Raw genomic sequence first — 25,796 nt, forward strand, 5'->3', positions numbered from 1 at the left:
AATCTTCCTTATATTTAACCAGGAGCTAGTGTAAGGTTTTAAGAACTGGAGTTGTGTATTTGTATTTTCTTGTTCTTGTAATAATTCTTGCAGCAGCATTTTGGAATAACTGGAAGCTGTATAAAGAACAATTTGAACATCCAGTAAACACTGCATTGCAGTTGTCAATCCTACTAGAAATAAATGCATAAATTAATTTCTCTGTATTTCGCATACTTAAAAAATGGTTTAATTTCCCACTATTTTTAAGATGGAAGAAACATGTTTTGAACAATTTTGTAATGTGTGCTCTAAATGACATGCTAGAGTCAAAGATAATGCCTAGACTGCGGGGTGATTCAGTAAAATTAATGGTGATTCCAGCTGAGTTAAATAATGACAATATATTCCTGCGATCATTGCCTCCAATAATTAGCATCTCTGTTTATTCTGTGTTTAATGACAAGTAGTTCTCATCCAATCACTCCTTTATTTCACTAACACAGCTAATTAAAAACAATGATCACAATGATCTGATGCCAATTGAGAAAGACTAGGGAACAGCATCCCATTGATTGCTGTTTTTTTGTGACATAAAAAAGTATGTCAACTTGTAGAAGTCTGCATGCATATAAGAAAATCTGGGCATGGCACAATCAGCATTTTCAACCTAGAAATGCTACTAAATGTTCCTAAGTTTGATTCAGTTTTAATTTTCTTTTCTAATACGCTAACGTGGCTGTTCATTTATTTTTTATTACTGTTTTTATTTGTATTTTATTTTATTGTAGAATCAACTCTCAGGAGCGTGCAGCAGGGCGGCCGTGTGGCACATGCATATGGGCGCCGTTCTCATTCCCTACTACCTTCGCTAATCATTCTTGAGGCAGATTGAAGACTTAAGTGAAAAATTAAAGAAAACATACTATCCATCCATCCATTTTCCAACCCGCTGAATCCAAACACAGGGTCACGGGGGTCTGCTGGGGCCAATCCCAGCCAACACAGGGCAGGAATCAATCCCAGGCAGGGTGCCAACCCACCACAGGACACACACAAACACACACTAGGGCCAATTTAGAATCGCCAATCTACCTATCCTGCATGTCTTTGGACTGTGGGAGGAAACCCACACAGACACAGGTAGAACATGCAAACTCCATGCAGTGAGGACCCGGGAAGTGAACCCAGGTCTCCTAACTGCGAGGCAGCAGTGCTACCACTGGACCACCGTGTTGCCCGAAAACATAATAAGTAATTCCAAAACAAAAACTATCTTAATTAGTTTTAACGCAAAAAGATGTTGACGAAAGAAGAGAAGCAGCGGGCCGCTAGGGTGGAGAAAAGAAGAGCTGCTCAGGAAGCAGCGAGCGCATCAACATCTGAGCAAATGAATGCTAAACGTACAGAGAAAAAGGATGAAAACTATAGGAATGCTCAAGTCAAGTGTATTCACTGCACGTTATCGTGCAGTACGCCATTACTGGTATTTAATATTATTAAAAACTTAATACATTTATCAAGTTTTACTGTTATGCAGATATTACTATGTGTTGTATTGTTAAGTATGCTTAATATAAATCTGGCACTTGGCACATTTAATAATGAAGGCGATGAATATGTCATATATGTCAAGTATTTTAAATTGTCACTAAAAGATTACAAAGAGAACACTTATATTTATGGTTCTACATTATTTCAAAGATGTATTATTTACTTTATAACACTGCTTATTTTTTTTTCTTAAAGACCATGACCAATGAAATTCAGAAATAAGAGATGAATTCTGAATAGCCTCTTTAACTGCAGTCAATTGTCACATGCTATTCAGTAGATAACACAAGGATGCTCAGGGGTCAGGGATAAAATAATGATTTTTTTTTTCATTATACCACAACTGGCATTGCAGCTTAAGTAAGAAAGACAGATTCTAAGAAGATTGCTATTGGTTCATTTGGAAATACCAGATGCTTTTTAAAAAGGAGACATGCTGGGCATTAGATAAATATACTGCAAATGCAAAATATAACAACTTTAAGATATCAGTGGTGCATGATGATGAGTACTGATCTCAAGGATAGCTTTGGTGGAAGCCACCTAGACCTGAAGTTAAATGGCAGGTACATTTTCAGAGTTTAAAATAATTTAATAAGAACGATTAAGAAACTGTATAGATATCATAGAAATACACTACTCCAATGCTAGATTATTTTAGTGTAGCTACGAGATTCTTACCCCCATTTTTTCATCCATTCTGTAATTTGTGACTTAGAAAACTAGCTGAGGAATACTGTACCTACAGTTAGTAAATGGAATCATGATTTATTATTTTGGAAACTTTCCTGTCTGCTATTAAATGAAATAAATGATTTGCTTTAGTGTGTCCTTTCTCCATTAATTCTTGTCTGTTTCAATAACCAATCGCTATTTTTACCATATATTCTTTTGCAGTTCGTGTAAATGCATACCACCTGTTACTCTCATTTTATAAAGTGACACAGTAAAAGTATAATGTTCAATATAATATAAAGTGTTTATACTTACAAGTGAAATTTATTTACATCTAACATGCAGATGATGTACCTAGTACCTAATGTAAAACGTATTGGATGTGACACAATAAACACTGCACAAATCCCATTTAAAAACACATTTTTTTCTCAGTTTGCTGCCTAGTGTACATAAAAATACAGTTCATTTGATTAATTTTGTTTGTTGTGACTGCTTGATACATAGACCACCTGTTCAAGTAGTGAACCTCTGTAGCTTTTTTGCAAATGATTGGCTCGGTGCACATGTTATAAGGATGCTAAACGGCAAATGCATTTTTATTTTTTTATTATTAAAGTTAGAAGAAAGCAAAATTGACATAACCTTGTGGCAATTAATTTTTTATCACAGTGCATCTGTGCACATTTGTTTAAAATCAATAAATGTAATCTTTTATGTAAACACAAAATATTATTGCTAAGCAAAATGAAAGTACCGTGTTTTTTTATTTTTTATTGATATCACTAGTTAATGTGATTAGTCATGATGAGAATGTCAGTCATTATATGCTGTCCCATTGTGGCACAATAAATACTTTTTATTATTTGGGTAGTCATCCTCCCCATAGCCCATTCATTTGTTGAAACATCTTATTACATTACAGAAACAAAGGAAACCAATGTCGATAATATCACCACCAAGTGCAAGACAGGGACTTTCCCTGTATAGGATCGCAGTTTAGAGCAGGGCATGCATATGCACACTCCAACACTTACACACACCAGGCCAGTTTACAAATTAACCTAACAAGTAGGCATAAATAAGAATACCCCAAGCAAGCTCATGAGAACAAAGGGAGATCATTTTAGACACCACATAAAGAGTGTTATTTATTATGAAATGGTTTGCCTTAAAGTTCCCAAACAGAAGTTGCAATTATCTAAAATTATGAATTCTGTCATAATAAAGGGAATATTACATCAGATGTTGGAGGAAACATCTCCAAAATTATTCCTGGAGCTGAGTAAATGAATAAGGGAAGCCAAGCCCCTTTTAATGATTAATTATTGTACTAGGAAAAGTGGATGACACAGTGACTACCTTGGCAGTGTCTCAGATCCCTCATCCAGTGCTAGAATTGCATGCTCACTTGCTCTCTGCATGGACTTTGCACATTCCTACATTGTCCTTGTGCAGGTTTTTCTGAAAGTACTGTGGTTCTCCTACCAAATCCCAAAGTGTTATGCATTTTGCAAAAGTGATGATTCTAAATGGACCTTGTATGAGGCCAGATGTGTACTTCAGTGAATCCTGTGATTGCCCAGTGTTGGTTCATTTCTTGCAACTGATAGTGACAGGATAATCTCTGTCCCAGCATTATTGTCAGTTACTAAAAGAAGAATGGCATACACTGAGACACCATAAAGCATGCCATAAAACACAGGAAGAGTGTGCAGAATAGCAGTATTTGACCTGCCTTTCATGATGTAGGTAAACAGTGTCTCTGAGGCATACAATGAATAGACTATAAAAGTTATTTCAGTCTCTGAGACTGATTCAATGTTTGTTTCTTACCATTTAATATTCTAGTCTTAAGATGAAGACATATAAAACCAAGTGCAATGTAGAAGTGCCTTATGATGGTGTTCATTTTGAGAACACTCAATATGGAGACTTCTCCACAACTCTGTATGTGAGGGCTAACTCAGGTACCCATTATTTCAGGCATGCTGAACACTGTTTGTTATGCTTAGTCAGTCCCTGCAAATAAAATGGAAAGGCAGTGCCTCCATCAGTGTCAAAATACATTCATCCATGTATAAGAGCTACATTTATTCATTGTCTACAATGTTTAGGGTAAAGGCCAAGAAACAGACGACCTAAGTAAACATTGTGTTTAACAAGACAATTTACTGTAACTTGTAAATCTGAAATTTCTTTGTCACATGTACTATTCTTCAGTTAAAATGTTTGTTTTTTGGATGACAAAAGTGAAAACAAAATAAGTTAAATGATTTACACTTTTATAATTTAAATTTCAGGAAGCTTTTAAGGTTATTAATTTAACATTCTTTTTTTCTCCAGTTTGTAACACAGCAGTTATGGCTGATATTGTGTTCCTAGTAGATGAATCTTGGAGTGCTGGAGATGCCAATTTCCAGATTATTAAAGATTTCATTAATGGCATTATTGGGTCATTTAAGAAAATTCCTTTGGGAAAAGAAGGGATACGTTTTGGTGTAACCGTCTACAGTGACAAACCAAGGTAATTAAGATTTATCTTTTGTTAACATTCATTTCTGCATTTTAAAATGATTAAATATCTGTTTGCCAGAATGCAGTTTTCATGTATCTTTTTCAAAACTCTATATGTGAGGGCTGACTCAGGGACCCATTATTTCAGGCATGCTGTGGGAGGCATTGCACAAGATCAGCAAACACTCTTTATTGTGCTTCCTTTAAATTACACTTTTCTTGTTCAAAGAATAAAAAGTTGCTTTTTTTTTATTTCTCTTGCTGGCCACTGAGACATGGACCAATATTGGCTATCAATTGTAAGAATACAGTAATCTTCTGGGGCATTTCTTTCACAGACAAAGTTGAGCCACATTTGTTTCTTCTGAAATTCTCATATCATGTCTTCTAATTTTTATCCTTATTTCAGAAGGATGTTGGGCTTAGCAAAGCAGACCAGACTTCCCGTCTTCCATACCTCTAGTAAAGACTGTCAGCTCCTGTTTGACAATTCCCAGGTACTCTGGGGCCTGCAGAGACAAATAATAAACTGCTCTGCCTGGGGAATCTACTACCCTTATCAGCAGGCAACAAGCCAGTCTTTTCTGAAAGAGAACCATAACATCAAAAGTGCCAGTTCTCTTCCAGACCAATTTGCTCTTGGCTACAAATAGCTCTAGTGTATGCCAAAGATCACAGACACAACAGCTCAAAAGAATGTCATCATACACAAATAGCAGAGATGAATCCCTTGAGCATCAAAACTGGATACCTTTAAGATCCAGGATTACCTTCAGCTCTTTGAAAATGATGAACAGAAAGGGTGACAGACAAAATGCGCACCTGTTAGAGTCCCACATCCACTTTATTTACAAGAACTAAATGTAATGCAACAAGTGCCTGTGGCAGTAGGGGGTGCTAGTGCTCCCTTGAACCCTCAGGTACAACACTAGACTTTTATTATCCAAGACTTTTATTATTCTTCTCAGTGCACCAAGCACCTTCCACACTACTCATAGAAAATCACTAATTCCAACACAGTACACTAATCACTCCTCCTCGCCCAGACACTTTGCTCCTCTCCCTCCCAGCACAGCTCAGTGTCTGGACTGAGCCTTCGTCCTTTTATAGCCTCTGACCCAGAGGTGTTCCTGTCCCAACAGTCCACAGTTCCTTACTCCTTCCGGGTCAGGGCAATCAATCCATTACTTTAACCTGGGAGCACGACATTACTTCCCGTCACGTGACCGTGATGTATTCCCGGGTCATAAGGCATCACAGAGCCCAAAAGCCCCCCACAGCGACTCCTGGTGGTCCCCAAGGTATCCAACAGGGCTGCGTATAAATACTATAAAGTCCATAAGGCCCTGCTGGACCTCAGGGCACAATCCTGCTGTCGGGAGAGCTCCTCCTGGTGGCCCGGGGTTGAGGACCGGCATGGGAAGCTGGCAGTCCTCCACATGCCCCAGAGCCCTGATGCCTTTGGTGCGTGGTCTTAAGTCTTCACCTGGCCCAACAAATACATGTCAGGGTGGATGGGTTTCAGATATTGAGACATTATGCCCCTCCACCATAACACAAAATTTTATGCCTGAAAAAACTTGAAATAATGAAAATCAATGTGAATTTTACTCTAGGAAATTAATACCGAATTAGCTCTTTGCTTTTGTGAAATTAAGAGAGTATAGCAACCATGACTACATTCCTTTAGAGGCGCTGAAATTATTAAGCTATTGAGTAAATTAACAATTTATGTGACAATAGTTGCCTTACACGTTGATCCTTTATTAACCTTAATTTCCTAGCTAGATTTTGCAACGAATGTTTTCAGCGGGAGAACATTTTTAGAGAACACAGTTTGGGTATGACCTCTTTAGCTACTAATTTTAACAAATTCTCTTCCCTGTCTTACAAAATAGAGGCAATGTAAATGGAAATCTTTAATAATGAATTTAGATGCGGAAAATGTAACACATTGTTTCAATCTATTTATTGCTAGTGGTTAAAATTCTAAATTCAATTTTAGCAATATTGAATGCTTTATGAATCTGTTCCTCAGTATTAACTCTTTATTGCGAAGTAATTATTGTGCTGTTTGCCTCTTTTGCTACAGAAACAAAATATGTTGGATTCATCATTCCCTTCATTGAACTTCTCGCTCAGAATGCAGTGTGTTTGTTACAGTGTTGGATTCTGTGGAGAATTTTGTGGAGATAAAATCAAGAATTAAATTTTCTTTCTGTTCTTTAGACATTATTGCTATAAGCATCTTAAAAAATGCATGTTTTCTGTAGCATTGTCAAACATGTTCACAGCTTTACATAACATATATACAAGTCTAATATTATTCTACATCACAGCACACAGCCATTATACAAACAAATAACGCATCAGGAAACATACCCTCAATACCTGGAAAAGCTAGGTATCTACATGGTACAGCTATATTTGGTTTATACCCAGAAATAGATTGAAAGGTAGCAAAACCTCAGGAAGTAAATAAATAACAATACATAAATCAACTTTCATATCATTGCATCTGGGCTTTAGAGTCATTGTCAGTAAAATGATAGGTCGATACACAATACTTTATCCATTTTGTGTGCCTGGCAAAAAAATCTTTTTTTTTATTATTGAATTTATTAAAAGCAACTAACATTCCATATAAACAAGTCAAACTTAGCAAAACTAAATTCAGTTCAACTCCCGCCCCCCCACACCTCCTAAGAGAAGGACAGGAAGGCCAACAGCCGGAGTAAAACTTTAAAAGAGGGAAGAGCATACTTTTCCCCAATATAAATTCTTATTGTAAAAAGTTATTGATCAGATCCTGTAAGGTTTTAAAAATGTTTTGAACAGGTCCTCCAAGGGAGAATTTGATTTTTTCCAGTTTCAAATAGTATATAACATCAGTTACTCACTGACTTAAAAGAGGTGGGCTAGGATTCTTCCAGTTGAGAAAGATAAGTCTTGAAGCAAAGGAAATTACAGTTTGTTTGTCCACCACTATAAGCCCATCTGAGAGTGCAGCAAACACAGCTATTAATGGATTAGAAGTGATTGTGACACTAAGGCTCTAGAAGCATTTAAAGTTTTTTGTCCGAAATTATGCCAATTTGGTGCATGCCCAAAACATATGGCCCAATGAGGCTGGAACTTGATTGCAACGTGCGGAGGTTGGATTTTGCCCAGGAAACATTTTGGACAATTTTAAATGAGATAGATGTGCTTGATAAAAGATTTTAAGTTGAATAATTGTATGTTTTGTGCATATGGAGCTCGAGTGAATTATGTGCATGGCTGCCTTCCACTCCTTTCCTGAAATGTTGTTCCTGTACTCTGGGATATTTGAAAGGAAGGGAGTTTAAAATGTTTTTATATATTATACAAATGCTGTCTGAGTCTTCAAGACTGATCAATATTTTTTCTGGAGTAAAAATATGTGGGAGGTGAGGAAAATTGGGTAGATTTCATTTAGCAAAGTTCCTAATTTGGAAATAGTGGAAAAATTGTCTTGATGGAAAGCTACATTTAGAGTGCAATTGTTCATAGGATGCAAACACATTATCTATATACAAATCTCAAAATAATTTAATCCTGTACATTTTCCAAACATTAAAAACTGTGTAAGTTTGAGAGGTTTGAAAAAGGTGGTAATTGTAGCGGTGCCTCAGATAAAAGCTACTCTATCTTGAAAAGACAAAAAAAATTCATTAAAAAAACATTTCCACCCCTTGTATTGTTGTAGAAGATTTCTTGTGCTTTATCAGAGATGCAGGGTACAAAGACATGTCATTCATGACCACTGTATTTAACAATTTTTTGTGGTAAACGATGAATCTTGATATACAGTGCCTATAAAAAGTATTCACCTGTTTGAAGGTTTATACATTTTATTATTATACTAAATCTGGACATTTATTAACAGAAAAGCACTTTAATGTCAAACTGAAAATAGATCTCAGCAAAAAGTGGTATAAATTAATTTCAAATATAAAGTATAAAATACTTAATTGTATTGACAGTAAGTGTTCACCCCTTCAAGTCAGTATTTAATAGATACACCTTTGACAGCCATGGTAGTCTTGAGTCTCACTGCACATGTCTTTATCAGCTTTGCATATCTGGACACTGTACTTGATCCTCATTCTGCTTGGTAAAACTGCTCCAGCTCTGTCAAGTTGTATGGAGATCACGAGTAAGCAGCATTTTTTTGTCCATCCACAAATTCTGGTGCCAGTTTAAATGAGATCTCTGTTTTAAATCCAGGACTAAAATCAACAAAATGATGTCCTGCACTAGTCATAAGCTGCAGGTGCTTGTCTTAGGTCAGAGCTCAGAAAGAACACCAACTTGGAATGAGTCCTGGGTTTATATAAAATTCTAGACATGGAAGGAGCAGAGTTTGGTGCATTAGGGCAGAAGTGACGTTAGTCATCTTCTCCTCTATTCTTGGTAAGGAAACAGAAGTGAGGTTAGTGGCTGTATGTCAACTTCACCCAAACTACCTTCCTCCAGTATTATGCCAGTAAAATATTCGTCTAATTTGGAAAGCATTAGGGATAGGATTTAGTGTTTCAGAAAAATATATCCCTGCAGCCACTGCACCACTTTTTTCAATTTATAGTTCTGTATTTTTTTTTCCTTATTCTGGCTTAAATTGTTGCTTTTTTTAGGTATAAGACATTCTTAGCCCTGTGATTATATGGGGCTATGCTTTATGCTAAATGTTCTTTAGTTTCATTCTAGGCACATGGACACAATCAACATTTATTCACACTAATCTAGCAAATCAAAAACCATTTGCTTAAAAAAGGGGAAATAATTATGTAATTTGATAAATTAGACCCTAGGGTTATGCTAATGAGATTGAATTATAATTTTTAATCAGTTCAAATGTTTTCTGTAAATTGAATATTTTAAAGCAACTTTAAAATGATTGCCATTCAGATTTTGACACTTCATGTTTTTATCCAGCTATAATTTGATTTTAGGACCAATAAAAGTCCTTGTTCAGGTTAGTGCACTTGCTCCTAACTTAACATGAAATTTACTTAAGTATTTTTTATTGTCATTTATCTAAAAAAGTGAATTTTTATTTTAAAACTAAAAAATATTTCTGTCAGGTGAGGACAAAATGAAAATCGTACATGCTTGTTTTTCTTTTAACTTCTCCATTGTAACATGATTTATACAGTAGTTGATTAGGGTGTTAAAATCTGGCCCATCTTCAGTTTTGTACAACTGTAATGATAAGACACCTCATATCCTAAATCAAGGTTGTTTTTACTGGGTGAGGGTGAAATTCCAGTACATGTAGTAAGAATTACTGCACATTGATTGATTGATAAAATCAATATTAAACTATTAATACTTTATTTTATTTTGGGAATAATTTATATACAGCCTCAGATAATGTATTTTTGTTGTTTTGCTATCTAACTGGAAAAAAATCTGTTTCTCTGTTTTAAATCTACTTTTATAAGCTAGTTTTACAAGTTCTTAATCAATATACAGTACAGTTTCTTTGAATTGTTTTGTGCATATTTCTTTGTTAAACACTTATGTTCTATATAGCATTTTGTGCTGCTTGGTGAAAAATTACATATCTAAAAAAATCATTATTACTACTGGCAACACAACAAAACCCTGCTTTACACCTTCAGAGTTAGGTTTGAATTCTGAATTAGTCATTGTTTATGTGGACTTTGCACAACCTCCTGGTTTCAGTGTGAGTTCGGTAAGATTGGGTGGCAATCTTAGGTGATTTACTGTAGGTGGATAAGTGTATGTTCAACACAATGAATGATAGTCTCCAGCCCCCCCATTAAATGACGCTGTTTATACAGATGCAGTTGTCTTAAGTTGGACTATATGCTTGTTTTTGCTTTATGCCCTTCCCCACCACATCCTATCATCTATGTGGGAAGAGTGAAAGCTTCAGATTTGTCAAAAATTTCAATCTCCGGTTTTCGACAGATCTCAACAATTTAGGGTCCACTGATGCCAAAAACACTGATATCTCAATGATGGGTGTGTGTGTGTCTGTGTGTCACAGTTTCTTGAGGACGGTCTAGAGCTAAAACGGCTTAACAGGAAAATACCAAACTTTAAAGTTAAGCCTGTTATGAGCTGATGATTACTAGAGAATTACTAGAATATACATTTACATGCAAACATATATTGTACATTTAGACACAAAAAAGAAAGCTGTAGCTTCTTCTACTGGAGCAGTGCCCCAGTGTCACTTCTTCTGAAGGAGTTTGCGCCCTCTTCAGAATGGCTGTTTGCACAAAACTACTGGCCATACACATCAGTATTATTTCAACCTCTGCACTGAGGCAACAGAATGATGTGTTTTTTGACATAGTCAGCCTCTAATGAGCTTGATCGTTCCAATATTTGCATATGAGGGCAGTCTACTGCATCTGTAACATTAAGGTAGCCTAAATAATATTCTCTTACATTACTGATATAACTTTGCATTTATACATTTTACATATATTCAGTTACACAAAAAAATTAAGTTATTATTTTTTTTTTTTGCAATGGTAAGACATATGCTGGCACAAGTTGACTTGGCAATGTATGGCTTCAACTAATTGCACATGAAGTTGTTTCCTCCAATTCTGTAGCTATCAGAAAATACAAAAGAGCCTGCACAGTGCTATTCTTGTTATGCATTTAATGTAACCACAAACATCTTTATGAAATTCATCTTTATCAGACCACATTTGTCTATTTCTTTAATCAGTGTTTCAGTTTTACAGGCACACCCTCGAATACAAACTATTTCATATTTTCACTATCTTACTAGTGAAAAAACAAAAACTTCAGGTAAAATTCTGTTAGAACGAATATCTTTACAAAAACATTTTCATTACGACAAAGTATTTTTATGGTCCCGAGCATTTCCCCATATGACACGAGTGTATAGAAATCCCGTTACTACGAAATACATTGAGCAGATACTTTCATTACAACAAAGTGCCCAAAAGACCTTGAAATACCTGAATAAATTATCCACTAAGCAGTTAGTTCTGTGGTCACAGCTCAGTTATGCAAAACGATCCACAAACACAAATATTGTACTTTTTTTTTTCTTTCTTCGAACTTTCCTTGTACTGTTTTTTTTTTGCTGTTTTTGTTTTCGGTGGTTTTCAGTGATACCTTTTGCTTATTGCTCGTCAATGTTTGAAAAAACATCCATTGGAATTTAACTCATTGTCACCCTCCTATAGAAACGTCAGACACGAAAAAACAATAACAGTTCATATTAGAAAAAAAAAAAACCTTTACATTTTTGCAGCTCTCGATTCCGACAAAAAGAAAAAGGACGTTGCCAGTGAATTCGGAATTTCGCCATCGACACTGTCAACTTTCTTAAATGACCGAGCAAAAAAGAAGAAAAATCTTGTGTTGCAAACGTATGCAACCTGCTGCTTTTGAAGATGTCGAAAAGGCAGTTTTTATGTGGTTCAGTGATGCTCATTCAAGAAACATTCCTATTAATGCACCACTCATTCAAGAAAATGTTAGGTTTCTAAACTGTCTTGGGATCTCCCCCAACTGGAAGACATGCTGAAGAGCATCCCGAAGTGTCTGTGGAAGACTTTTATCTGTTGCCAGGGCAACAGCAGGCTCACAGCTCTGCTGCGGCTCGGCACCGAAGCAAACAGAAAAGATATCAATGGGTGATACAAGGAACATTGTAAATGCAGGGAACAGTATTACGTGGCCACTAACCTAGCCACAACCCTGCCTGACTGCTGTGTCTGTGTATAGGAGAGTGGCAGATCATGCTACAATAAATAACTGTGCTGTTCCTGTTATAAGCTGAATAAAGCTGGTTTTGCTAAAATACTGAGACTCAGCCTCATGTTTTGGGGTGCAAGACAGGGACTTATAGCACAACCCTGATCTTTTATGATTTGCTTCTGTGGCGCTTCACTGCAGCGCTGTGAGTCTGCTGTTGCCCTGCCCTGGCAACTGAGAAAAAATCTTTCACAGACGTGGCAATCGCGCTTCGGGATGCACTTCAGTATGTTGCCCTGTTGGGTAGGGGGTGGGGAGATACGAAAAGAGTTCAGAAACCTCACAATATCTGATTGATTGCTGTCCACAACATGCTTCCACATTTGGATAATGTTTGCGTTGAATTCCTCCCACCCAATTGCACAGCAGTGCTTCAGCACCCTTAAAGTGTATTATCACCAGGAAATGCTGAGAAAAATTCTCATCAGCATAACCTGTAGACAGGAGGAGATTAAAATTAACATGAAAGAAGCTATTGAAATGATTGCAAACGCCTGGGCGCAAGTTAAAGAAAGCACTATAGAGACAAAGACATAATCTCATTACTATGAAATTTTCATTACAACAAAATATTTTTTAGGTGCCTGACAGTTCGTTGTAACAGAATTTTACCCGTAGATGAATTATTATAAAAACAATAAATACTGTACATTGAATGCAATTAATTATTGAAATGTGCAATTCAATCTAATAAATACAAGAACTGTCACACATTTTTTCAGTACTAAACCAATAAGGTGGTGCCAAGTGGCATCTGAATCCTTTTTTCTTACCAATGAGCCATCAGCTCGGCATCTTGATAACACATCCCTACTGCTGAACCCCCTGAAACCATAGATAAGCCAAATGTAGCTTGAGAGACTGTATAAATAAAAAAAATTCTTGGATCACAGCACATTTTGTTTACTGTATATATATTTTCAATTTAAATACTACCATACATTTCCAAAAAAAAAAAATGCTAGATTGCACAGCCAACAGGGTAGAAAACTGCTTCAGTATACAGTATATAAGTGGAAAGTAAAACGACACATTTTAGTAGGGGGGCACAGAAAATAATATATTAAGTGGAAATTAATACTTATGGTGAAACTTTACATATATGTAGCTCTCTTTTTTTTTATTGCGTTTGCATATTTCCATGCATATCTACATATTTGTACTTGTTATTTCTACCAGGAGTGCCAGCGACCAAAAGGGATGTTGTGACATGAGTGGCTTTCCAAAGTTGCTATCTGCTTTGGCATAAAATCTCTTCAACATTTAATTGTAAAAAGCAAAATGACAGTTTTCAATCAGCTGCAGGCATAAAGTATTCATGTCAAAATTATATTTGTCTTGTGACTGTGGATGCTAGATGGCACTATTACTCACCTTTCCCCCAATAGACAACCACACTGGATGCAGGTTAAAAGTACTAAAAATATTTTTTACTTTCTTCTTTAAAATGCCCCAAGCACCTCCACTACAACAAACAGGCAATAACTATAATCACAATACAATAATTATAATAATTCTCTCCTCCCAGAAGCTCGGTCACACTCCCTCCCAACTCCGGCTCTCTTGCTGGGTCTCCACTAGTCCTTTTTATAGTCCTTGACCGGGAAGTGCTTTTGTCCTTTCGTCCATGTGCTTTACCAGCACTTTCGGGTCCGATGGAGACTTATATTTTTTCATCCCGCTATATTGGAAACAGAAGTCCCTGTGTCTCTCTGCAGCGTCCCCTGGCGGAACCCACAGTACCCAGCAGGGCTGTGAAGCCGAACTCCATCTCCCATAGTGCTCTGCGGAAATCTGGGGCACCGCTAAGCTGCAGGGAAGTTGCCATCTAGTGTCCTGGGGGTTTCGGCCTGGTTGAGCTGCTGGCTGTACATCACAGTCTATATATAGTAAATACCTTATAAAATTACAGAATTCCATATTTTACAGATTTTGTAGGTAATTGGCAGTCAGCATGATGGACTGAATATAATACTGTCCACTTTACCAGTCTGCTTCCATTTTGCAGTCTGAGTGGGTGCACTACATTCACTTTTGTTTTGCTGCACGTGTGTTCTACACTGCTTCAACGCTTTATCTGTGTCAGTCCTTTCACAGTGGCCTGGCAGTTACCATCTCGTTTTGTCTACAGTTTGTTACAGAACAGGCCTGTGCTTTGGGCATGTAGCTTATTTGCAATACAAAGTGATGTCCAAATGTTGTCAGCAGTGACTTTTCTCACATTGTCTGTGAATGGCTCACAAGCTACATCACTATCCACACTGTCTTTCCCTCTTTCCCTGACAATCAAGTGTATCTTTCTCCAAATTGTATATATTAATACTATTCACACTTACCTCAGCAGCTATCTAAACTTTGACTCCAAGCTTGTTAAGTTTGTTTGACTTTCAAATTATGAAAGGACATCAGCATTCCTTGAGGAATAAGTGCTCATCAACAGATATTTTTGTCCTTACGTATAACATATGATGCAGTCCTGCACAAAGTGTGTCAAGTGTCTGATGTGGCAGCAAAGCTGTCAGCATAAAAAGTGCACAGCCAATATCAGTTTTACATGGAGCAAGGAGAACACACAAGATGACACACTGTGGATAAGGTAATCCTTGAGTGAATGCATCTCACTTGCAGTGTTTTCAATATGGCCTTTTCCCCCATGGATTTGTATACACCATTTGTAATCCTTGAAGCAATACTTGGTGCATACTTGAAAGTAGTAATGGACCAGGGTTAGAGGCCCATTTAAGTGTACAGGCCAGTAAAAGCTCATCTGACAAATTATGCAATTTTGGAATTCTTTATGATGATGACATCATTTCAGTACCATCGTGGACTTTTATTGTTCAAGGGTATCAGCATTTTTTTTATGTTGTGCACGGTCAGTCATGTTGTTTATGCCAACGACTCCTGATGCTAGATCAGGATCATTATTATTGTAACATTGTTAATTTTCTTATTTTTTCACTGGCATTTTGTTTTCATTTCCTGTGTCTTTTGTTATCAGCAACAACATCTTGATTTGTTCCCAGAAGCACTTTATGTGAGGTCATCTTGCCAAGCATATAAAAAAGGCACTGCCCATCCTTTTTTGTGCAAGTTTCTGTATTAAAACCAAAAAAAAAACCATTCAGTGATTTACTGTAGCTATTTAAAAAATCTTTTAGGTAGTTAGGACTTTGTTTGCATCTATTTCAATGTGTCTTTTTTTGTATTTGGCTTTATTATTTGTTTTTTCTTAATTATGATTTTGACCTTGTTCTATTCTGAATTTGTTTACTCTTATCTCCTGGTCTTCTTGTTTTGTGAGATGCCAGCAGAACAGGTTTAGCATTTTTAATTTTGTTGACTTGTTTTCTCAGTTTCTCTGGTTATTTGTTCCCCGCTTGTTCTTTGATTCCAGTTCAGTGTACTCCTTTCTGAATTTTCTTCTCCTATCACACCCCTCTGTCTCTGCCCTCAGGCGATCTCTTTGAGGTTATGACAGATTTCCTTGGAATTTGATACCTCAAGAGTGCCTCTATAGGCTCAATGATAAACAGCATGACATTTGGATTATTGAAGCCAGGGTTTTTAGTAAGCATGAAAGTGCTAAAATACATTTTTTATTGGCTACAACTGCCTTTACGTATGTTTAACATGTAGCATGTTCTTTCAAAGTAGAAATGAAATAGAAAGTTAGATTAGATTGTATCACCCAACTCTAAAATATATGCAGTTAAATGAGAGAACCCAAGTAAAGAGATTGTTGTTGATGAAGGAATGTCAAGTTAAGGGATTAGCAGTGCCACAATATATTTTGTAATTCAAAAGTTAGTCTGCACCTTCCATTCTCAAGTAAGTTGGAATTTCATTTATCTAAAACTGCTTCTTTCTGTTTCAGAATTTGGTGAACCATTGTAGAAAAATAAAAATGTAGTGTTTTCTGTTCATTGGTTATGACAGTCAACATCATTTGTTGTTACAAACAACACATTTATCAAATTTTTCTTTTCTTATTTCAAAAGAAAACTATAAACTTCAGTTCCCTAATATGTCCACATTAACTGCAATACTTGAAGTCATTAAACTTTATCACAATTACACCTATGCACACATAGATTCAAACATTCTACATTTTTTTTTGTGTTTTGTTTAAGGATGAAAATTGCTTTGACAGATTATGTCACAATTGAAGAAGTACTTGTAGCAGTGCGTGATCTTCCCTATGAAGGTGGAAACACAAAAACTGGAGAAGCTCTGAAATATCTCATGGAGTCTGTTTTCAGTTTTTCAGTAATTAGAGATGATGCTCCAAAGGTAAGGCTGTATTGTTTTGATACGCAATCAAAATTGTAATTGCACATGAATTAATCAAATATTTTTTGATTACTGTGAACTTGTACAGTAGTTTCTGAACCATTGAAAATAGGAGTACAGTACTTCATTTCATAAATGTGTTTAACATTTTCTTTTAATCTTCAAATGAATGAGCTTATATGATAAAAATAATTATTTTCTTCTTTTATTGCAAATTTTTAAAAGCTCTTCTTCATAGGAAAGGGTTATTACTTTTAGATTAAATTGATTTGTAGACTAGTAGTCTGATTTAATATATGAAATCAAATTCAAATAAAAATACTGTAAAGATCACATTTGGCTAACTATTCTATTATCTGTGATCTGTCAGGTTATTGGAATCTCTAGTAATTTCACTTTATTACGTGTTAATTGAAATAGCCCGGTATTTTGAAATTAGTGTTATTATATTACATAGAGGTGATGCATAAAGGTAAGTCCAGTTGTTTCCTGACAATTGCTTCATCATCAATGATCATGTCTCTAGAACCAGTTTCCATTGCTAAGGTCTAGAATACCTCGATCCACCCCACTGTTGACTGTAGCCTAACTGTCACTGTACCCAAGCCTCATTCTTTACCTTGTGGATAGAAAGCCCACAGGGTAGTGGCAAACAGTTTTTTCAGACAAATTTATATGGGTCAACTGGGCTCCAGGCACCAATAAACACCACTTTTAAGTCTCACTTCAAGAGCAGGTTCTAATCTAATATAATCTAATTCAGAGAATCATGTGGACCTTTAATGAATTATTCTGTGCCTTGCCTTTCCCCTTACACCAGTTTTCCATAGGTGATCCTATTAAAGGCATACACTCACCTAAAGGATTATTAGGAACACCATACTAATAAGGTGTTTGACCCCCTTTCGCCTTCATAACTGCCTTAATTCTACGTGGCATTGATTCAACAAGGTGCTAAAAGCATTCTTTAGAAATGTTGGCCCATATTGATAGGATTGCATCTTGCAGTTGATGGAGATTTGTGGGATGCACATCCAGGGTATGAAGCGCCCGTTCCACCACATACCAAAGATGCTCTATTGGGTTGAGATCTGGTGACTGTGGGGGCCATTTAAGTACAGTGAACTCATTGTCATGTTCAAGAAACCAATTTGAATTGATTCGAGCTTTGTGACATGGTGCATTATCCTGCTGGAAGTAGCCATCAGAGGATGGGTACATGGTGGTCATGAAGGGATGGACATGGTCAGAAACAATGTTCAGGTAGCCCGTGGCATTTAAACGATGCCCAATTGGCACTAAGGGGCCTAAAGTGTGCCAAGAAAACATCCCCCACACCATTACACCACCACCACCAGCCTGCACAGTGGTAACAAGGCATGATGGATCCATGTTCTCATTCTGTTTACGCCAAATTCTGACTCTACCATTTGAATGTCTCAACAGAAATCGAGACTCATCAGACCAGGTAACATTTTTCCAGTCTTCAACTGTCCAATTTTGGTGAGCTCGTGCAAATTGTAGCCTCAATTTTCCTATTTGTAGTGGAGATGAGTGGTACCCGTTGGGGTCTTCTGCTGTTGTAGCCCATCCGCCTCAAGGTTGTGCGTGTTGCGGCTTCACAAATGCTTTGCTGCATACCTCGGTTATAACGAGTGGTTATTTCATTCAAAGTTGCTCTTCTATCAGCTTGAATCAGTCGGCCCATTCTCCTCTGACCTCTAGCATCAACAAGGCATTTTCGCCCACAGGACTGCCGCATACTGGATGTTTTTCCCTTTTCACACCATTCTTTGTAAACCCTAGAAATGGTTGTGCGTGAAAATCCCAGTAACTGAGCAGATTGTGAAATACTCAGACCGGCCCGTCTGGCACCAACAACCATGCCACGCTCAAAATTGCTTAAATCACCTTTCTTTCCCATTCTGACATTCAGTTTGGAGTTCAGGAGATTGTCTTGACCAGGACCACACCCCTAAATGCATTGAAGCAACTGCCATGTGATTGGTTGATTAGATAGTTGCATTAATGAGAAATTGAACAGGTGTTCCTAATGATCCTTTAGGTGAGTGTATATTTCCAGACAGCAAACCCTAAGAACCATTGAGATGCACAAAGACTGCCAGGCTTAGATCACAATCCCAGAAGTACTTGGGACATCTTTAAATAATTACTCCTAATTTGTTTGCATGAGTGAGTATTTTTTGATAAACACACCTAACATCTATCCTAATATAAGATGGTATCAACTATATAATGATCAGATATATGCTCTGAATGGATTCAACATTGGTAAAGGACAACTGGCTCAAGGGGGAAGTACCTGTATATGATAAAAAATAATTAGAAGGACCATTAGCTCCAGACAACAATAGTAAAGGGGGGATCTAAAATACCGGGGTTGAGGGGCATGGTGTGATAAAGTCCCAAAAATGGAACATTTAACATTATACCCAAATGTGTGGGTGGGGCACCTTGATATAATATTTGGTGGGGCTTAGTCCAGCTAAATGACCGCCTTGAGCCGGGCCAGTGTGAAAGTATATAAGAAAAAACTGAAAAATATACTAAAATAAAATACATTTTTATGGAACAACATATTCAAAATATAAAAAATAATGCAGTCTTGAACTGGGCAGCACGGTGGCGCAGTGGGTAGCGCTACTGCCTTGCAGTTAGGAGATCTGGGTTCGCTCCCCGGGTCCTCCCTGTGTGGAGTTTGCATGTTCTCCCCATGTCTGTGTGGGTTTCCTCTGGGTGCTCCGGTTTCCTCCCACAGTCCAAATACATGTAGGTTAGGTGCATTGGCGATTATAAATTGTGCTTGGTGTGTGCGTGCCCTGCGGTGGGCTGGCGCCCTGCCCAGGGATTGTTTCCTGCCTTGCGCCCTGTGTTGGCTGGGATTGGCTCCGGCAGACTCCCGTGACCCTGTAGTTAGGATATAGCAGGTTGGATAATGGATAGATGGATGGGCAGTCTTAAACTACTATAAGCTAATGCCTTGTTCACAAACAAATTTGTTATTGATGACTAACGGGTTCTGCCACAAGTTAGAATATGACAGGCCACCACTGCATAGAAAGAAGGACCAGGAAATTAAGCCATTAATGGAAAATTAACTGGGGTTAATACCAGAAAGAAAGAAAAATCATGAGACAAAACCTGATATACTGTATAACAAAAACGCAAAAGTTTCAGAAACCAAGCAAGAAAGTCAGAATATCAATGAATCTTTTAGAAAAGCACACTTAACAGATTTTGTTTAGACAGCCATAAGATTTTGTGCATACTTAGGTGTGATGTTGTCTTAAATAGTGTACCACAAAGATATCACTGTCCTGACTTCTTTTAAGCATAATTTTCATAAAGAACCATTATTTCATATAATGCTGCACCACAGAAAAACAATATGGAGTCTCAATACAGCAAAATTGTAATGTGTGACCAATTGGGGCGCAGTTCTCAAAACACACCAACACAAGTACAGGGTTCAAATGATAATTTATTTTAACAAATACATTCACAAATGACTTCTTTGTATACCTTGCAGAAGCACCCAAACACAATTCTCTTCTCTCCCTCTCTTTCATCCTCTTCTTCTACTACTCCAGGCGAGCTTCATCCTCTGCTTCCTGATTTTCAGTCCCTGAAGTAAGGGCCAGACCTGGAAGAACTTCTGGTATTTTAAGTGCTGCATGTCGGAAGAACTTCTGGGTCAGACGGAAGTACTTTAAAGTAGGGGTGGTATGTCCTTGCAGCTCCCCCTGGCAGGACCTATTGCACCAATCAGGGCTGTCTCCCAGGGATACAATACCCAGCCTGCCCTGCAGGTATCCATTTAGGCACCATACCCCAAGGAGACCTATCAAATCGGGGGAGCAAATAATCAATGCAGGTGATCACCCTCTGTCCCTCCATTATACTGGCCTCCTGACTGAGTAAGGAACCTTGAACCATCCCGGCTGGAATTCTAACTCATGCTTGGTGTCCACGACAAACATTAAAATAAAAGTACAAACCTTAAAACAAACCTAAACTACAAAATGATAGTAAAACTAGCATCATCAGGATTCAGAACCCAAAAGAAGAAGTACAAAGACCCAGGAAAAATTATTAGTGAAAATAAAAAATGGACAAATTAGCCATAGAGGAGAGTTACTGGAAGTTAAGAATTGTTATTGTCTTTTTTCTGTCTTTTCAGTTTTGTCAGTTCAGGGTATAGATGAGCTTTTCATATACCCCTATATCTACCCACTTTCACTGCTGCCAAAGGAATCTTATTTCCTTCCTTGCACATATGAAAGCACCAAATGGACCTAAGCAGACCTGAATTTAGAAAACCATCAAATGCAGGGAATGATCTCAATGAGCCAAATCATCTTGGGACTGGTTTTGCCATCTCTGCAGCAAACATATTGCTTAAGCAAAGCTGTCTTAAAGATTTAAGTAGGTCAGAATTAAAATATGTTGTTTTTCAAAACAATAAAACTTACTTGCTTGTTTTTTTAAAGGTTTCTCTTGCATAAGCAATACGATCTGGCATACTTTATTTTTTACCTTCTTTTATACAAATGTGATTTCAGGTATTGACACATGAATGTGTGCATTTCCACGGGTTTTATGTTACAATGTGTGATCCATGGAATGCCTGATGGATTCTGCGGGTACACAAAACATTAACAAGGGACAGATTCACAAACAAGGGACAGAAATGCTAGAAAATTGAAAAAGAAACTGGAAAAATTCCAAACACAGTACAAAAATAAAGTCTCCATCACCAGATTTTGACACCAGTCAGAAAGAAGGATCTTAAGTTTAATTAAACCCAGTACCTTGACTTAGTATCATGTTTATTTAAATATATTTGTGAAAACATTAAATATTTGTTTATTAAGATTTTATTAAACATAAAAGCCATGCAGTGTGGCATGGTGATTAAGGGTCTGGATTTCAGAGGATTCAAATCCCACTACTGACACAGTGTGACTATGCGACACTATGTCACTTCACCTGCTTGTGCTCCGATTAGGGAAAAATAAAATAAATATAACCAAGTGGCCTTGGATAAAAGTGTCGGCCTGGTAATATTTCTTATCATTATAACTTTATTCACCAACAATAATTTAGGCCTAACTTTACCCACTTTTGAAAAGTAACATACTGTTACAGAGATTTAAGGGGACAATCCCAAAAGGCCTTGCCAAATCCATTGCAGTTATTCCTAAATATGTACGTCTGTGTAAACAGAACATATTCTACTTCCTAGCAGAGGGATGATATTAGAAGCATGCAGAAATTAATATGGGGAACGATACTAAGTGGGATTTATGAACGGCAACGTCACAGACATCTCAATCCATCTATCCATTTACTAAATGAATGCATTAATTTCTGTTTCCATAGGTTTGTACTAACTTCTGAAAGACATGATCATACAGTAAAAGCATAATTTTATCAGTTATTGCCAGACAAAAGCATATACTGTAAAACCTTAAACTAGACTTTAAAGAAATATTTTAATCCAAACTGCAAGGAAAGCTTTCTAAGCTTTAATTCAAATTAATAAATATGCCCAACAATGCCATTATATAATACCCTGTAGCTTTTCATATTATCTATTCAAAGACTGTCTATCTTGAGACAGTTTCTTGTGTAAATTTGGCAGATTTATGAGAATACAGCTGAAATAATTTAAAACAAAGATGACATTAAATCAAAATGAAAAAAACATTCAAGGGCATACATTAAATAATTTATTCTTGTCATCACTTTATAGACTATTACAAAATGTATGTACAGTAATGATTTCTAGTCATTTTAAGTGTTTTAAAAATTGGTTTCATATGAACATTATAAAGTAAGACAACCGGTTCATAAAGCATAGACCACTTTATTATCATACGGATTAAAATGGTTATTATTATGGTGATAATTATTGATATTCATCCATTTTACAGTGAATTAAAGCTGCAGCTTTGTAATTTAGCTATCTTTATTGCAGAGCATTACAAATGATTATGGGAATTCATTTCTCATTCACAGCACAGTAGTACAGCAGTTAGTGAACAGTGTCACACTGCTCGGGTCGGATGGCAGTTTCATCTCTAACTATGTGATTGTATGCTCTCATGTTATTTATGTGAGTAATGGTCAGCATCACAGGAGCCCTGGTGGACCAGGGCTCATACATAAAAATATGTTCAGGAATTTGTGTATGTATATATGTTTCAATGCATTTTTTACACAGTGCAAATTTACATATTATTTGGTGGCAAATGTAAAATGGTGTCAGTTTTCCTGGACAGCAACTCACTGCAGTTTTAATTACACGACTTCTGAAGAGATTAATTTCCAAGGCTCATCAAATGAAACTCTGCTAATGATGTTGTTTTGGTCTTTAGTGCCTTAATGTCTGCCTCTGCATATGTGTACTTTAACCTAGCAATATTTCACATCAGGCTAAGTGCAAATGTACTTAATTAGTTGAATTTTACTAGCTTGATTAGTTGTATCCTGTAGTAGTGATTTTTATGGCTATATTTATTATTAAATTTTTGTTTCATTTTATGACCTTTTCTTGCAATGGATAGTATATTTGATTCGCTTATGGATGCCAAATTGTGAGTGTTTGATCACTATAGCCTTCGTTAAATGAACCTTGGAATAGTTATTAACATCAAAAATGGTAGGTGCATACTGATTTTAAACAGATGTAACTGCTTTCTTTATTATTACATTAAAGTTGAAAATAAAACCAAATGGCTCAATAAATGACATTTAATTTAATTTAGATCAGGTGTTTTTAGTGTGTACATTGATTTAGGTCACATATTGTAACATTTGCTACTTTTAAGTAAAATGTTTAGTAAGTACTTTAGTCTTTCAAATTTTTTTTATTTTTTGAAGGTTGTGGTGGAGCACTTAGGTTTTGGGGTCACCTAAGTGATAGTTTAAGTGATTGTTGTTGTTCTGAATGGCTTGTTTAAGTGCAAATTGTTAGTTATTTAAGATAAGGAAAACAAGTTTTAAAGTAATGTAATACATACTGATAAAGGTGCCGAAAAGTGATGACATGTTGCCTGTTGATTAGCTTGTGTAAGTAAGAATTTCACTGTACTCTGTACATTTGCAATACTGATCCTATAAACCAGGTATGGCCAACTCCAATCCTGGAGAGCAACAGTGGCTGCAGGTTTTCCTTCTAACCATTTTCTTAATTAGTGACTTATTTTTGCTACTAATTAACTTAATTTAATTTATTTGCTATTTAGGACTCAGACCCTTCTGAGCACCGTCGGTCCTGAGAGGCTGCAGTGGCTTCAGGTTTTTGTTCCAACCGAATTCCTTCATGAGAAATCATTCATTGCTGATGAAGCACTCATTGCTCAAGTGTCATTTTCCTGCTGAATTTTAGATGTCTCGCTTGTTAAGATTTTGAACCCTTAATTGTTTATTTAGTCTTAAACAGCTTTAGTCATTGTTTTAATTGCTCCTTATTAGAAACAGCATGCGAATGACAAAGGAACCAGCAGTTGTACATCTAACTTGTCGTCATTTCCACCATTGTTTATTCATCGTTTACTATTTCGTTTAACTAAGTACTCAGAAGGAAACAGAGGAGAAAGTGAAGAACTGAAGATTACTCATCTATTTTACACTTCAAATCACTTGGATGACACAATTATCATTAGAAAGGAAAAAAATCTATGATTTGAGAATGAACTGACCTGGTAGAACTAAAACACTAACAAGCCAAGAAATTAAATAAGATGTGTTATTGGTGAGGATTGGCTTCTAATTAAGCAACTGGGTAGGAACAAAAATTTGCAGCCATTGCGGCTCCCCAGGATTTGGAGTTGGCCTCACCTGCATAAACCTATGAATCTATGCTTGGCTCTTGGCTTCGTGAACACCAGCACTAACCTATGATGTTGTGCTGTGTTGTGTAACATGAAACTCTGCTTGCTCTAGTCTGTTGTATTCGTATTCTCAAGTAAATCAAAACACTGTGGATTTTAATTGTATTGTAATCATGCACCTAGTGCAAACCCAATGTCCCCATGCTGTATTTGTTCTGGTGTCAAGCCTGATGTCATTTTTTTTTCACTATACAAAAGCATGCCATTAGAGTGAGTTGTAAAATTAAAATGGCCCTGAATGAGTGAATATTGTTGTATACAGTATACTGTATTAGCACATCCTACAACAGTCAGTCCAGATTTGATTTCTTTCTTGTTCTAATGTCAGACTCCCGCTCTGCACAGTCATGTATTGAACTAAGCAAAGTTAGTAAATTGATAATTATAAAGAGTCATGCTTAGAAAAACCTTTTCTATTGACCTATTGATTTTTTCAACTATTTACTGTATACTCCGCAGTGGGCTGGCACCCTGCCTGGAGGATTTGTTCCTGCCTTGCACCCTGTGTTGGCTGGGATTGGCTCCAGCAGACCCCCGTGACCCTGTGTTAGGATATAGCGGGTTGGAAAATGACTGACTGACTGACTGTGCTGCATACTAAAGGAGCCTAGTTTTTTAAGTCATCAAAATGAAACTGTAGGAATACCAGTTGTAATACTGCATGGGGACAATTTAATTCATTATTTCTTTGTCCTTGTATCTATTCTTTACAAGGCTGCTAATTACTTTGCTCACTTATGTCCAACTATAATTAATTACATTTTTAAAGTACAAATAGGTGGCATGGTGCTCTACAGTTCCAGGAATGAAAATAAAGCTCAGTCTGGTCAATTTCTAAGTGGATATAATCTGTGTGTGTTGTTCCAGATTATTTGATTTTACCCTCTACATCCTTAAGTCATGCATGTTAGGGTAAGTGATGATTCAGTATTATCTCAGTACTGTAATCACACACTGGCAGACTAAAATTCCATCTGAGGTTGTGTTCTGCATTCTGTTTCCTGAAATTCTGTATTATGGAAAGCAATATCAGAAACTTGAAAAGTTGAACACTTTCAATTGGGA

The 25,796-nt window shown here is 36.7% G+C and overlaps 1 protein-coding gene across 1 annotated transcript in view; it reads left to right on the forward strand.

Moving 5' to 3' along the window:
• col7a1l (collagen type VII alpha 1-like) overlaps positions 1-25,796 on the forward strand; it is a 326,774-nt gene that overhangs the window by 110,130 nt on the left and 190,848 nt on the right. Inside the window, exons 3-4 of the mRNA XM_039762163.1 lie at positions 4,555-4,735; positions 16,653-16,812. Of these exons, the coding sequence (XP_039618097.1) occupies positions 4,555-4,735; positions 16,653-16,812 (341 nt within the window). The remainder of the gene's footprint in view (positions 1-4,554; positions 4,736-16,652; positions 16,813-25,796) is intronic.

This window comes from Polypterus senegalus, chromosome 8 (assembly GCF_016835505.1).
Source record: "Polypterus senegalus isolate Bchr_013 chromosome 8, ASM1683550v1, whole genome shotgun sequence".
NCBI lineage: Eukaryota > Metazoa > Chordata > Cladistia > Polypteriformes > Polypteridae > Polypterus > Polypterus senegalus.